Source organism: Pelophylax lessonae, assembly GCF_965119305.1.
Source record: "Pelophylax lessonae genome assembly, chromosome: 5".
Classification (NCBI taxonomy): Eukaryota; Metazoa; Chordata; class Amphibia; order Anura; family Ranidae; genus Pelophylax; species Pelophylax lessonae.
Genome location: NC_138772.1, coordinates 228,673,194 through 228,688,086, shown reverse-complemented (window position 1 = coordinate 228,688,086; position 14,893 = coordinate 228,673,194). Strand labels below are relative to the sequence as shown.

At 42.2% G+C, this 14,893-nt stretch overlaps 1 protein-coding gene across 1 annotated transcript in view; it reads right to left on the bottom strand.

Annotated features, from left to right (window-relative positions):
• Window positions 1-14,893, bottom strand: part of ERP44 (endoplasmic reticulum protein 44) — a 157,078-nt gene that overhangs the window by 19,528 nt on the left and 122,657 nt on the right. Inside the window, exons 10-11 of the mRNA XM_082259931.1 lie at window positions 9,937-10,078; window positions 4,377-4,479 (exon numbers count right to left, since the gene is read on the bottom strand). Coding sequence (XP_082116057.1) covers window positions 4,377-4,479; window positions 9,937-10,078 — 245 coding nt within the window. The remainder of the gene's footprint in view (window positions 1-4,376; window positions 4,480-9,936; window positions 10,079-14,893) is intronic.

The window sequence follows — 14,893 nt, the reverse complement described above, 5'->3', positions numbered from 1 at the left end:
GTCCTCCTCTGCCGCCGCTCAGATGATCCTCCCCTTCAGTCACATGACACCTCGGTTCCCCCGAGATCTCCCGCCCCGGCTCCCCCCGCAGCACCTTCTTCTCCTCCTCTCTCTGCACACAGCACACGCTGCCTGCCCGCACACACACAAGTTCCTGCTTCCGGCTGTATCATGCCGTCCAAATACAAATTCTAACAGTCAAATTCTAACAGATGGGGTGCTGCGCCAGATGACCTGGCCTCCACAGTCACCGGACCTGAACCCAATCGAGATGGTTTGGGATGAGCTAGACCGTAGAGTGAAGGCAAAAGGGCCAACAAGTGCTAAGCATCTCTGGGAACTCCTTGTTGGAAGACCATTTCAGGTGACTACCTCTTGAAGTGTGACTCTACAATTTTCCTAGTCATGAAAATAAAGAAAACTCTTTGAATGAGAAGTGAGTCCAAACTTTTGGTCTGTACTGTGTGTGTGTATATATATATTATATATATTATACATATATACATATATATATATATATATATATATATATATATATATATATATATATATATATATATATATATATATATATATATATATATATATACACACACACATTTTTTTTTCTAAAACTTGTGGCAGAATATAAAATATTCCATGGATTCAACATGCCTCTCGGCAAATAGCTTGGGGTGTCTACTTTCTAAAAAGGGGTCATTTGGAGGATGTTTGAACTGTCCTGGTATTTTATGCCCAATATTAGAAGCTTAAGCCACACATCACTCACTCTTCTAACCACTTGAAGACCAAGCCTTTTCTGACACTTTTTGTTTACATGAAAAAAACTTTTTATATTTAATGCACAAATACACTATGTATTGCCCAATTGTTTGGTAATATATAAAAGATGATCTTATCCTGAGTACATAGATACCAAACATGACATGCTTTAAAACTGTGCATGCATGTGCAGTGGCAACAAACTAGGTACATTTTTAAAAGTCTTTAAAAGCCTTTACAGGTTACCACTTTAGATTTACAGAGGAGGTCTACTGCAAGAATTACTGCCCTCGATCTGACGTTCGTGACGATACCTCACATGCATGGGGCAATTGCTGTTTACATGACACCAGACCGATGCTTGCGTTCACATGGGGGGGGCAGGGGTGCTTGAATTTTTTTTTTTATTATTATTTAATTTGCTTTTTTATTTTATTTTGACACCTTCCCTTTCATTTTTTTTTAATCATTTTTATTTTTCTCATAGGGAATTTAAATATCCCTTATGAAAGCAACAAGTAGTGCCAGGTATTCTTTTTTTCGAAAAATTGGGGTCTATTGGACTCTAGATCTCTTCTCTGCCCTTAAAGCATCTTACCACACCAAGATTGGTGTGATAAGATGCTTTTTCAATGGCGCTGTCATAAAATGCTCGTGGCTTCTGCTATCTTAGACCAATGAGATGATTGGAGCCATTCTGTTCAGCTGACGGAACCACCGGCTGCAGTCTTGGGTTACCTGGTGGGACAGGAGAGCCCAAGAAAACCGTGGAAGGGAGCGGCGGCTTTTATTCAATGTAATTGCTGTAATTAGCAGTCTAGCGGCTAATTATCCGCTAGGATTGCTTTTACATGAAAGCTGGCTGATAAAAAAATGATACTAGAAAGTGAGTGGTATGCCAACCATTAGACCTCCCAGCATCCACCCACTTCTAATGATGGGCATACATGCCATGGGCTCAGGGGAGGAAAAAAAAAAAACATAGATTCCTCCATTCACATCAATCGATGTGGATGAAGAAATCTCTGCCAAGAAAAGGGTTTAAAAATATGGCAAAGCATAGGGGAGATCTGCCCTCTGTGTCCAATCCATCCCCTATGATTCGCCATATATGCGCTTTTTAACTGCAGTGGTGAAATCACCTCCTACAGCGTTACAATCATTAATGTTGTTAATTAACAGCTGTTGCTGTAAGAACAAATCTGTGCTGCAGCTGAACTAACTTAAAAACGACAAATGTTGTTGGCTTTTTTATTTCTAATTTTGTTTTAAAAATGAAAAAACGCAGGTGCTGGCAAGTGTCGGGGCTGATCCTCCTAACGCTGCATTTTGGGAACACTGAACTATTGGGGACGCTAGTATAGTTCTCATCAGATCAAAGATATTGATCTGTTCAGACGCTATACTAGTAATAGAGGTGTTTAGTGTGTGCGCGTGTCACTGGGTTAAAATTTATTACTAAATATGTGGCGGGCAATCTGACGCTGTCCTGAATTGACGCTGATGTCACCTGTGAAACTATACAGTGATCAGAAAAAAGATACGTACACTATATTAAGGGACACTGTAACAGGGCAATGAAGGGATTAACTGGGGGTGATCAGGGGGTTAAATCTTTATTAGAGGATATATGGAGGGGACCCTAAACCTATCTGGGACTCCCTCCAATTATCACTAACTGCCTCTCAAACTAACTAAAGTCACAAGTGAAACTAATACAGTGATCAGTACATTTTTTCTGTATTGTATAATAGTGTACACTGTGACAGGGAGTAAAAGGGTTAATCAGGGGGTTAAATGTGTACTGGTGTCGTAATTTAGTGCTTCCGTTCTCACAGTAGATGTTCTCTCTCTCATGCTGGAATCAAAAAGGACTCCAGGAGAGGAGATTACATCATATCATGTGCCTGTGTTTATATTACAAGGCCACAGTAATGGCAGTTCTACCATTGGTCAGAACTGATTAACAGGTCCAGGCCAAAAATCATTGGCCTGGACCTGATCACTGGTCGGTTCTGAACCTAATCAGAACATCCCGGGGGAGCGTGCGACCGCCGTACCGGTACGGCGATTCACGCAGCCGAGCAAGCCTGCCACAGTATATCTGCGGCGCGCGGTCGGCAAGTGGTTAATACACAGTTGGGTGAAATACCAAAATGTATTCCACAGATGAGACCAATGTGTGTTCATGCTCCGCTGTTTTTAAGGTTTCAAAAGTAAAATTTTGTTATAGCTGAAGTCTGGTGGGTTGAGTTAGCCCCTGACTTCTTATGACAAGGGTATTCTACACTGGCTATCTTAAGTTTTTAGTGTTCCTGCCCACATTCCCATGTTTCAACAACCCCATTTCATTCTCTACAATGCAAAATAAATAAATGCAAACTGGAAAGTGGGTAGATATCCCTTAGAATAGTTACGCAGTGGCCCAAAAACTAAAGCAGGTATCTAACCGATACAATCTGAGTGATACAAGAAACTGTCAGGTGTTTGACCTCTCCAGCATCTACCAAAAGCGGTCTTCGGTGAATTAACTCTTTAACCGCTTGCCGACAGTAAATCTACTTGCGGCGGTCAGCCCCGGCCAGGCAGAGTGACGTTAATTAACGTCACTAGCCTGGGAGGGTCTGGGGAGCGAGCGCCCGCGGAGGCGCGCTCCGGTGCGGTCACGGACCCCCCCCCGCGCGTGTGACTGGCGGACCCGATGTCCGCCGGTCACTCGGCGATCGTCGGGGGAGAGGGAGAAAGTCAGGCGGCTTGTGTAAACAAGCCACCTGTCATTCTCCTCGGTGTAAAAACACTGATCAGACGGATCTACTATGTAGAACCGTTGATCAGTGTCCTTACAGCTCAAGCCACAGCCAATCACAGTAGAAAGCATGCCCCTAGGGACACACACAGCCCCTCCCTCCCAAATAAAGTTAACCCCTTCACTACCAGTGTATTTTTACAGTAACAGTGCATATGTATAGCACTGATTACTGTAGAAATGTCACTGGTAACCCCAAAAGTGTCAAAAATGTCAGTCAAGGGTCCGATCTGTCCGCCGCAATGTCGCAGTACCGCAAAAAAAAAAAAAAAAAAAAAAAAAAAAAAAAAAAATCGCAGATCGCCGCCATTACGCGTTAAAAAAAAAAAACAACAAAAATGACAAAAAACCTTTCCCTTTGTTAGTAAACGCGATAAACCAATAAAAATACGCTTTTTGCAATTTTTTTTACCAAACATAGGTAGGATAAAACAAATTGGCCGAAAATGTTAAAAAATTTTGATTTTTACATTTTTTTTTGGGGAATTTCATATAAAAAAAATGTGAAAAATATTGTTATTTTTGCAAAATTTACGCTCTTTTTTTGTTTATAGCGCAAAAAGTAAAAAGCGCACAGGTGATCAAATACCACCAAAAGAAAGCTCTGTTTGTGGGAAAAAAAGGACGTCAAATTCGTTTAGGTACAGCGTCGCACGACCGCGCAATTGTCCGTTAAAGTCACGCAGTGCCGAATCGCAAAATACCCCCTGGTCGTTTAGCAGCCAAATCCTCCGGGGCTTAAGTGGTTAAAGAGAACAAGAATATTATGTCCCATCAACATACACACAAGCAGTTTCTTGAACTATACCTGTCCAGGAGCAACATCCGTTGGATCGGGTCCATGGTGAAATTCTCTGTGTAGCTTTCCAGAGTGTAGATCTAATACAAACTGCTTTAGTTTACCAGGGATCCTGAAAATTATTTATTCCAAAAGAAGACAAGGTTATTTTTAATATATTAACGCATCTGCATTCAAAGTCTATTTCTGCGCAAACTTTTTTTAGTTTTGAAGTTTTTATTTGAATCTCATTGGGGAGATTTAACACTCCTTGTATAAAAGTTGAGGGAAATCAAAATGGTTAGACCTGTCCCTAAAACAAGAGATGAGAGGACATCTAAGGGGGCACTTGTTCTGGGGACCACTGCTGGAAAAGATTTCCCCCAGTTCTGTTTCTGTGTACCACTGGGGAATGTTCCTTTAATGTCCCAGGCAGCAAAAAATACCAAATAAAAATGGTGATGTATGTATAGCCCAATTGTGGTTTTAACAATTCCCTACTCTATTCTTTACTCCTCTACTTAAATTAAATAAATAAAATAAACCCACATATGGGCTATACATACATCACCAATTTTATTAGGTCCATATAGAAATCAAAAGGCAATTGAAAGTTCAAAAACTTTGCAAGTGCCCTTTTGTGATTTTCTCCCCACCTCTGAACCTATGCATAACATTTTTGTAAGTGCCTTTTAGACGATACCAGCCGTAAAATAAAAATAAATAAATAAAAAGACTTTATAACAAGATATCCTGCCCAGCAGCAGACTCCAAAAAGATAAGATTTTTAATCTCACTGTAGAACCTTTCTTTCTTGAATTCCATTGAGGATTCAGGAATTCAGATACAGTTGGATTACACTGCCACCTCCAGGAAGATTGGAGACTGGAAAACAGCTAAATTGTACAGTAGCCCCCATACAATATCTCCTCCACCCAATAGGCCTTTGCTCTTGGAAAAAACGTACCAAGGGCAAGAGAAAGGTCCCTTAATGGATTCCACATAAATACATTTTACAGTAAAAAAAAAATGGAATTTTCTCTGTAGTCTATTCTCCCTCATCATAGGTGGTCAGATAGTCAGGTCTAAAACTGATGTGTGAACAACAGCCAATGACAGGCCCACAAAAAAAGGGACAGGGGACTGTCTAATTCAGAACCACCTGGATTATATACACCCGAAACTGAGCCAGATGAGGTAAAGCCCACTGCAGGACAGGGGAAGCTGCCAACAACTAAGGTCAGAAAAGGATCAACTGAAACTTCAAGAACAGGACAAAAAAAGATCACCCTTTGAAGGGAGGTACTCCCCTCTGGTGAATATGGAGCCTGAACCAGCGAGAGGAAGGAACCAAAACACGTGTAACATAACTACTTGATAAAGGAAGAAACAGACTGACAACATAATGTAGTCAACAGAAACAAATATGGGGACAAGCCCCCAGGAAAACAGGTCCCCGGTGGAAGCCTCAAACAAAATCAGATCTGTATGAAAAAGACCAGACTGTCTACAGAGGAAAGGCCAAGCCTTACACTTCTAACTCAGATTGATGGAGGACTACCTGAAGAAAATGAGGCTGGAAAAAAAAAAATAATAATAATAATCTACTTAAACACTCAAATGTGTCTTGTGACTTGAAAAAACTCCGCAGGAATGTCTAACCTTGAGTACAGAACATGGTTCCAAGTATCTTCTGACCTGCTACTATCCAAGAAAGCATTCATAGCCCTGGAGCAAGAAACCGTAAATGTAACCTCACATCTATATCATTAAGGGCAGAATAAGGGGAAGGTAATCTGGGGAACTTCTCAAGAGGATATGAAACCGTCACATAACGAGAACCTATGCCCCTGGCAGGTTTCTTCAGATGTACCCAATCACCAACAGGGGAATCTGTAGCAGGAAACCCAGCATATTCCACCTGCTACCAAGTCCAGGGGACACAGTGCCCTTCAGCAAAAAATTCTGCCTGCCACGCACGAGAGGAGGAGCACCCAGGTACACAAATATTTTGGTGCAGAGACTACCAGTTGAGGAGAGCCCAACTCCAATACATTGTCTTTAGGTTAGACAGTGCAGAGAGTAGTACTCGTTGCAACTTGACAACCTGGTCTCTACAGTAGATATTGCTGAGCAGACTTACAATCCTTTCCAAAGGTGAAGGCACAGCAACAGCTAGCCAATGTCCAGTAGAATCCACTATATAGCGTGGATGAATAAACCTCCTGCTTGAGCTATTGTATTTTGACAACTGGCGCCACCGGCAAAACTAGAACAGTGGCTAAATCAAAATTGGATGCAGCCAATGTTCAAACAACAATTTTCTGTCCAGTTCTTGATTTTTCAAACAAAGGAAGGATGTCAGTGGGAGGGCTGGCGGTAGGGACGCCCAATTAGGTGAATTTCTGCTCTCGCTTTAGAAACCGGGTGAAATTTAAACAATGGATATCCTACTAAACAGTAGACTCTAGTCTTCAAGCACCACAATGCAAAGCCTGGTGCATGAAGTTCACACGCCAGGCTAGCCCTGCACGTCAAATCCAAGAAGATCCAGATACGGCCTCCAATGGTCGGCTGAGCCAATCCAGATAGCTGCTACATAAATACCTGCTCAATCAGCGGTGTAGTGAGAAATCTTGATTAAAATCACTGAGAAAAAAAAATACACAAAGAGAAGGCTGGCAAACTCACCAGAGCTGAGAAAAAGGTTTCCAAGCTCCTAGGACAGTAATGGCAAACCCTGGTATCCCCGATGTTTTGAAACTATATTTCCCATGATGCTCATGCACTCATGCAGTGTAGGTAAGCATCATGGAAAATGTAGTTCCAAAATATCTGGGGTGCCAAGGTTCACCATCACTGTCCTAGGACAATAGCAACAAACCAAGGCATGCTGGGTGGAGAGTGGTTACACATGCCTACAATTTATTTTTTTTGCCAGTGTCCAAACCTGCTGTAGACGGCTGTATATCATGGCTATCTGAATTCCTGTGTCCCTCAATGAGGGAGAGAGGAATAGGATCCTTTAAAAACTTCAATTGTGATGTGTGTGTGTGTGTGTTTCTCAGAAACTATTATTACTTTATTAGGACATGACTTTAGAGTCAAGCCCAACATCTGCCCAACTTTGTCCATGAGAGTGCCTTATTGGCCATTAGAAGGGCATTTGGTTGGGCTTAGTCAAAAAGTCAAAGCAATATCATTTTACCTTGATTACATTACAAATCATTTTAAAATATTACAAGCTCCAAAAAAATAATTATTATAAGATGTGTGCATTATACCACATTCTTTTTCTGAAGAGTAGACAACTACTGTCCTGTTTTTATGACGTGCAACTCCCAAAGCAAGTTTTCAAGCTAGTCCTCTGACTTTGTGATAAAAGAAAACTGTAATTTTGTAAACATTTAAAATGCAACTCCAGTCACAGACATCTATATATAAGGGGGGAAAGTAACTTTTGGGAAATGTGGTAAATGCCCCGTTCAGACCTGTTGCGGTAGAACTCATTTTTACATGCCAGATAATACAGCCAGTGCTGTGTTTCCAGCACTGTTGCTAGGAAAGATGCAGTTCTCATAAATAAAGGAATCCTGTTTACCCGCCCTTTCCTCTCCCCTAATCTATTCACAGTAAGTGTGAACAGAAGAATAGAAGCAGAATAGTTTGCTAATTATTGCAATGTGTCAGTTAACCTAGAACTGACTTTCACATAAAAGTAATGGCAAATGCAGATGATGTGTTCTAAAATGTATCTTCTCCATATACAAAACCGGTTACTTTATTTGATATGCAAATAAAAAAAAGTTTGTTCCTTAAAAAGTAATGAAAGCACTTCACTGCACCATATTCAGGTGAAGTCTAATGCTGGCCTTACACCTGTAGAATTTTGTTTAAATGTTTAAAACAGTTCAGGAAAGTATAAACATCACTCGACTAATTTTAAAATTACTTTTCATTCAAGTACCATGTCAATTTCCTGATTTTAGTAGGACTACTTCTGGGTTAACTTCTAGGTAAAGTTGATCCAGGAAATATCCAAATGCCTCCTGGAGGGGATCAGGAAGGATTTTTTTCCCTGCTGGCGCAAGTTGGATCATGCTTTGCTGGGTTTGTTTTTTTTTTTTTGCCTTGCTCTGGATTAACTGTGGGTCTAGGATTGTACTACTTTTATCGTTTTTTTGCCCCCTTTTGTTGGTTGAACTAGATGGACTTATGTATTTTTTTCCAGCCAGATTATGTAACTTAGTGCATGCACATAACACATTCACATTCAAAAATTAGAAATTCATTAGTTCCCATTAGATTCGACAAAAAATGTGGCTGATAAACATCAATCATAAATCATAGACAAGGTGCGAGTTCCACAGGCAACTACATTTACTAAGAGTTTTATTAAATGCTAGTAACTTCATCTGCATCACACTGAAACCAGTGCAATTCTGTCAACAAACAGTTAAAGTGAATGTAAATCCAAAACATTTTTTGAGTATTGAGTTATGCTCTCCATTGTCCTAGTTATCATTGTCATTGGAGCCACTTGTTCCAATGAAATATGTTTAAGGAGGAATTCCCTCCTCACTTGGAGGGGGGGGGGGGTGTTTCTGCTCCCTTTCTTTTCTATCTACAGGTCAAAAAGTGAATATAAATTTACCCAAGTGGATCCCAGAGGGCATGGAAGTTTTGGCTTTAAAACACGGATCATTTGACATGAGTGGTCCGATCAGATCCACCTGGCAGTTTTTCAAGCAGATCTGATCAGAAGCGTAATGTTAATTAATGGGCAAGTGGATGTAAACTGGCTTACCCCCTCAAAGTAGGACGAGTTCTGAAAAAATATATTTTTTAAAATGGACGCATGTCATGTGCCTGCCCATAGACCTAACATGGGTCAGTTTGCCTCCACTATCAAGTTGGGAGAGAAAAAAAACTGCACTCCTTACCACAGAGACTTAACTGCCAATGCAACCTTATCTATGTGCACCTGATTTACTATTGAAGACCAGAATACAGAAATCTTGGAGAAATACCAATTTGACCAGCTTAAAGTGATCGTAAAGTCAGAAAGTTTTTTTAACTTAATGCATTCTATGCATTAAGATAAAAAATCTTCAGTGTGCCGCAGCCCCCCCTCTCATACTTACCTGCTGCAATGAGAGATGTTGCAGGAGAGATTCGGCTGCCCGGGGCTCTCCCTTCTCATTGGCGGAGAAAGCAGCAGAGCGCCATTGGCTCCCGCTACTGTCAGTCAAAGTCAGTGGATCAATGAAGAGAGAGGGGGCATAGCCACAGCTTCGTGTTTGAATAGACACATGGAGCTGCGGCTCGGCTGCCCTCATAGCAAGCTGCTTGCTGTGGGGGCACTTAGCAGGAGGAAGGGGCCAGGAGCGCCGAAGAGGGACCCGAGAAGAGGAGGATCTGGGCTACTCTGTGCAAAACCACTGAACAGAGCAGGTAAGTAGAACGTGTTTGTTATTTTAAAACAAAACCAAACAAAAAAAAAAAAAAAAAAAGACTTAATAAATTTGAGATATTCAAAGAAATTATTTTATGGAGACGGGAGAGAAAAATAAAATGAAAATATACTTACGATAAATCTTTAAAATCTGAAAAAACATACATGTGCCTAAAACTATCAATTGCTATTACAGGGCAATCTAAAGGAGTCTTCTGAATATGTAAAAGAGGATGTCTGAACTTGTCACAGTCCGCATGTAAGAAGTTTATTGATCCTGCATAAAATAAAAAAAAGACAGAAATATTTATTTAGTAAGTAAATCAGTTTGTGAAGACACCAGACTTTGTTTTTAATTAACATAAATGTGTGTAAGTATTTATGCACACATATATACACGGAAATATACATATACCCATCACAATGCAATCATACAATGATGATTATCATATAAATCATCCAATACCAAGAAGTGCCAGGTATATTAAAATTGTGCTTTTTAATGCGTGAATTAAAATGCAGTGAAAAATAACATATAGGATGACAAGCACTGAGTATTAAGCTGTAGCTGTGCTCATAAGGCGGGTACTGTTGACATTTTCTACACACTTATGAGTCATATGTATCCACTGCCTTGCCCAAATGCAGATGTGGTTTCCTACACAGTGAACTATGAATTTAACTACAGCAAGATTTTTTTTAGACACACTAAAATGTAATATATTACAGCTTACCATTCATTCGATGTGGTGGCGGCATTTCATTTTCTTTTTTTTTTTTTTACCTCTGTTTTTTAACCTGGTGGTCCGGCCAATAACAAGCCTCCCGTATTATCGTGCCCCCACTTTGGATTTATGACTCAATAAGGCTAGGTTCACACAATAATGCAATGCGTGAGTTACTGTGTGAATTTTCTGCACCATATTCAAAACACAGTGCAGTTGCGATCTGCAGTGGGTGTCAACGTTAACGACGCCCCATGCGCAGGTCACAAATGCAGTGCATTTGCCTACATCAGATCGCATAGTACAAAAGTACCAAAACATAGCCAGAGTGGTTAGAGCTCATATCCGCCTGGTTTTGAGTGTCTGTGTTGTGCATGGTACAAAAGTACCTTGTGATCCAGCTGCAGTGAGTTTCTAAAAGTAGCGAATGCACTACTTTTGTTGTGATGCAGTGCAATTTTAGCCCATGCAGCATGATGAATTACATAGGATTCACACTGTGAACCAGGGCTTTAAATTGATCAAAGACACCTCTGTCCATGGTTAATGGTTTGTTTCAACACTATAACTGCTACATCTGCACAAGTGTGTTCTGTTGAAAAACAACAGACTCACTGGTCAGATCACCAAGTTAAAAAAGGAAAGAAAGCCTAAAAAAGAAAACCAATGCAGCCATTACATACAATAATTTGTAAGCTGCAATGTAATAAAAATTTTTACTTTTGGGTTTAATATCGCTTTAAAGTGATCATGCAAGGCAAGCAGGAAATACTCACCTTTTCACACACTTGTATTGGTCTTTCAGCAGCAGGGGCCAAGGAAAGAAAGCACTGTTCAACTTCCAAACTGACTTGAGGGTACTTGTACAGGGCTATAGACTCATTTCCTACCCCATATGTGACAGTACTGAGCCAATCAACAGACACCAGCACAGTCACACAGGAGTTATAGGTTTAGCTATACCCATATTTCACTTTAAACAAATTAACGCAGTAGGGGTGGTTAAGCAATAGAAAAGTGAGTATAAGCTCCTGAAAAGGGGAATTGATGTGACCCTCATATTTTACTCTGCATAGGTAACAGAAAGGGTTACTTTAAAGCTCTAAACCCAAAAACATTTAATATACTGCAGCTAACCAGTTTTTATACAGTAAAGAGGAGGCTGCAATAGTTTCTTTTTTTTTTCTTTTAATTTCAAATCGTAATCCTGTGAACTACGCACCTCCTCTCCCTAGGTAACTATGCTCTTGGTTTTAACAATCTATGGAGGGAACCATGGTTGCCACTTAAGCTGGATTCCAAATTTGTCTGGCTTTGTTCATCTCAATTAACCACTTTACCGCTGCTCACTAGAGCTCTACTGCGGCAAAGTGGCTCGATAACGTCTGGCGACGTAGACCTACGTCGCCAGACATTCTCCACGCGCGCGCGCCGCCGGAGGCTCACTCCCGCTGTATTCAGTCACAGCGGGAGTCGGGCCAGGGGAGGAGCGGCGGTGATCACCGCCGCTCTTCCCCGATCATCAGGGAATCGAGTCTGGAGATCCGCTTGTGTAAACAAAGCGGGCAGATCTAAGTGACAGGCAGGGTCAGATTGCAGGGTTCAGCATAGCTAAACCTGCGATCTGTCCCTGTGTCACTCAGTCACCTCCCCCCACACGTCAGTAAGCACCAGGCATACATTAACCCCTCCCTCTCTCTGCTATAGTCACTCAGTTTTGTTAAAAGTAGTGTCAGGAGAATTACAACTCCACAGAGGGGTGGGTGCGGTTTCCGTCAATGAACATCAGAGAAATGGATTTTACAGTTAAGCCAAAAATCCCAATTTTCTCTTTTGTTCAGTGACAGACACAGCTCCTGTCATTCTTGACCATTGGGACGTCCCAAAGCAGTGTTAAACATGAGGGGTGGGAAAAAAAGCAAAAAATTCCCAAGGCTAAACATTGGCCAATCAGGCAACAAGGGCTCAACCAAGACGACTGGAGCCCACACCCTCAAAGAGGATCAGGTCCTCTAAACTGCAGCCTGCTAAACCTTGCAGCCAAAAGGAAGCATCTGGAGATGCCCACACATCCACTTTTTAAAACTTGGGTTGGGACCCAGAGGGCCCCGCAGCCTCAGAGGGGGATCAGGTGGGGGAATGGAGGACCTCAGCTATGAGGAAAGGCTACAAGCACTGAACCTATTCTCTCTGGAGGAGAGACGATTGAGGGGGGATATGATATCAATGTACAAATACTGTGTTGGCGACCCTAGCATAAGGAACAAACTATTCAGAGTAAGGGAATACAATAAGACGCGTGGCCACTCACTAAAACTAGAGGAAAAGCGGTTTAACCTTAAAATGCGTAAGGGGTTCTTCACTGTAAGAGCGGTAAGGATGTGGAATTCTCTTCCACAAGCAGTCATATCAGCAGGGAGCATTGATAGTTTCAAAAAACTGTTGGATGGTCACCTTAGAGACCACAACATACAGGGGTATACAATGTACGGTTAAAAGCAAACACACACATCATAGGTTGAACTGAATGGACTGTTGTCTTTTTTCAACCTCACTAACTATGTAACTATGTAAATGTGCTCCAGAGACCCCATGAGTCACTAAGGGGACCTTACAAAAAAGTGCAACACACTGCTAAGGGAAAACCCCCACAGTGCTGGCAGTACCACCGGGTCGCCAAGCACAAGGCACAGAGCGATCCTCAGCAGAGGGAGAGGACCCCACCAGAATCACCATCCGCTGACACAGGCATCTGCAACCACCAGGAGATGCTGCACTACACATGCGGTGATCAGGAAACTAAATGAGGAGTAAACACCTGGGGATAAGGAGGGGCTCCCACCGCTGAAATCGCCACCCACAGGGCTCCACTGTCATGGCCGCCGCTATTTGCAATGGCAAACCACAAGAAAATGGTGGCCGGACTACACAAACATGGCCGTTGTGTATAGGAATACACAGGCTACAACAAAATGGCGCCCCGGGTATACAGGGACCCAGAATTAGGAACCAGGCCTCAAGGACAGATCCAGGCAGGACGGGGGGCCCTGGCAGGAGCCCCAACCAGGTACAAACCCCCTCCCCCCACACAGTCGATCGTCCAGTTGCCGGCGGCGCACCCCAAAGCCCCCACCGCCAGTTAGCACCCTGCCCCCTCCTAGGCCAGTGACCAGACCACCCAAACAGCCCCAGTATATTTGGAGTGAGGGGGGGGCAGGCTGAGGAACTAAGGATAAACGGGGGTAGGAACCTTGGGATCTGACCACCCCAAGGAAGGGCCCACGTCCACCCCAAAACCCTCCAGGGACAGAGGGGTGACAGCTACTCACCATACTAGGAACCAGGTGGGCACCGCTCCAGAGAGATCCTCCTTTCAATCAAAATGAGGGACCGACAGCCAGGAGGAATATGCAAATCAGGCCGAGGCCAGGTCGTATGCAACCTCATGAAACGTTTTAACTTCCAGGGCCGGGCCAGCACCCCCAGCCCCCCCCCCCCCAAAGTGGGGCTATGTCGCGGCTGACCTAGCGCGGAGCTGAGGCCTGCACGTGTTCGCTGGCCTGACTGGGGTGACCACTGGATCTAGATTATCCAGCCCGTCGCCCAGTCGTATGGTTTATAGTAGAGCTCACAGGAAAAATCCAGGAGGAAAAAAATTATCTAAAAAAATTTTGCCAGGAGCAGGATCCAAGCAAGGAACTAGATCCTGACTATAGCAGGGAGAGGGCGTATACCCCCTGGGACTGCCCATGGGTGTAGCCAGAAGTTTTTTCTGCCTAGTGTCCTCCTCCTGTAGGGGTCAGTATAACTCAATGGTCAGGAATGACAGGATCTGTGTCCGTCAATGAACGAAAGAGAAATCAAGCAGTTAACCTATGCAGTGCGCAGTGTGGGCTCAGCCCCACTGCATGGAAATATCTTTTTTGTCTGGAGTTGGGCTTTAATAAAAAAAAAAAATAAAAAAATAAACACGAATGAAGGCACCACATTTAAAAACTGGTAAAAATTGTAATATATTAGTTTGTTGTATGTAATTATCTTTTAAGCTCATCATGCTGGACAACAGTGTGCATCATTTTCCAAATCAGTTTAATAAGTTACAATATAAAATACAGTTCTCAATTAACAAATGGAGCCAAAAGATAATAGTTGATATAATGCTGAAAAGAACGTACAGTATTTATTGAAGAATTAGGATTGGATAAGGTAGGAAAGACATGCTTTAAAACCTGGCACTGTATTTGGAAATCAGTGACAGTTGGCAAACATGCACTTTGCTGCTTAAGCGATCTATCTAAGCTTGTCATAGAAACAGTCTCTAATGACCAAAGGACACTAAATACCGATAACCAGAAAATCCAAGTTAT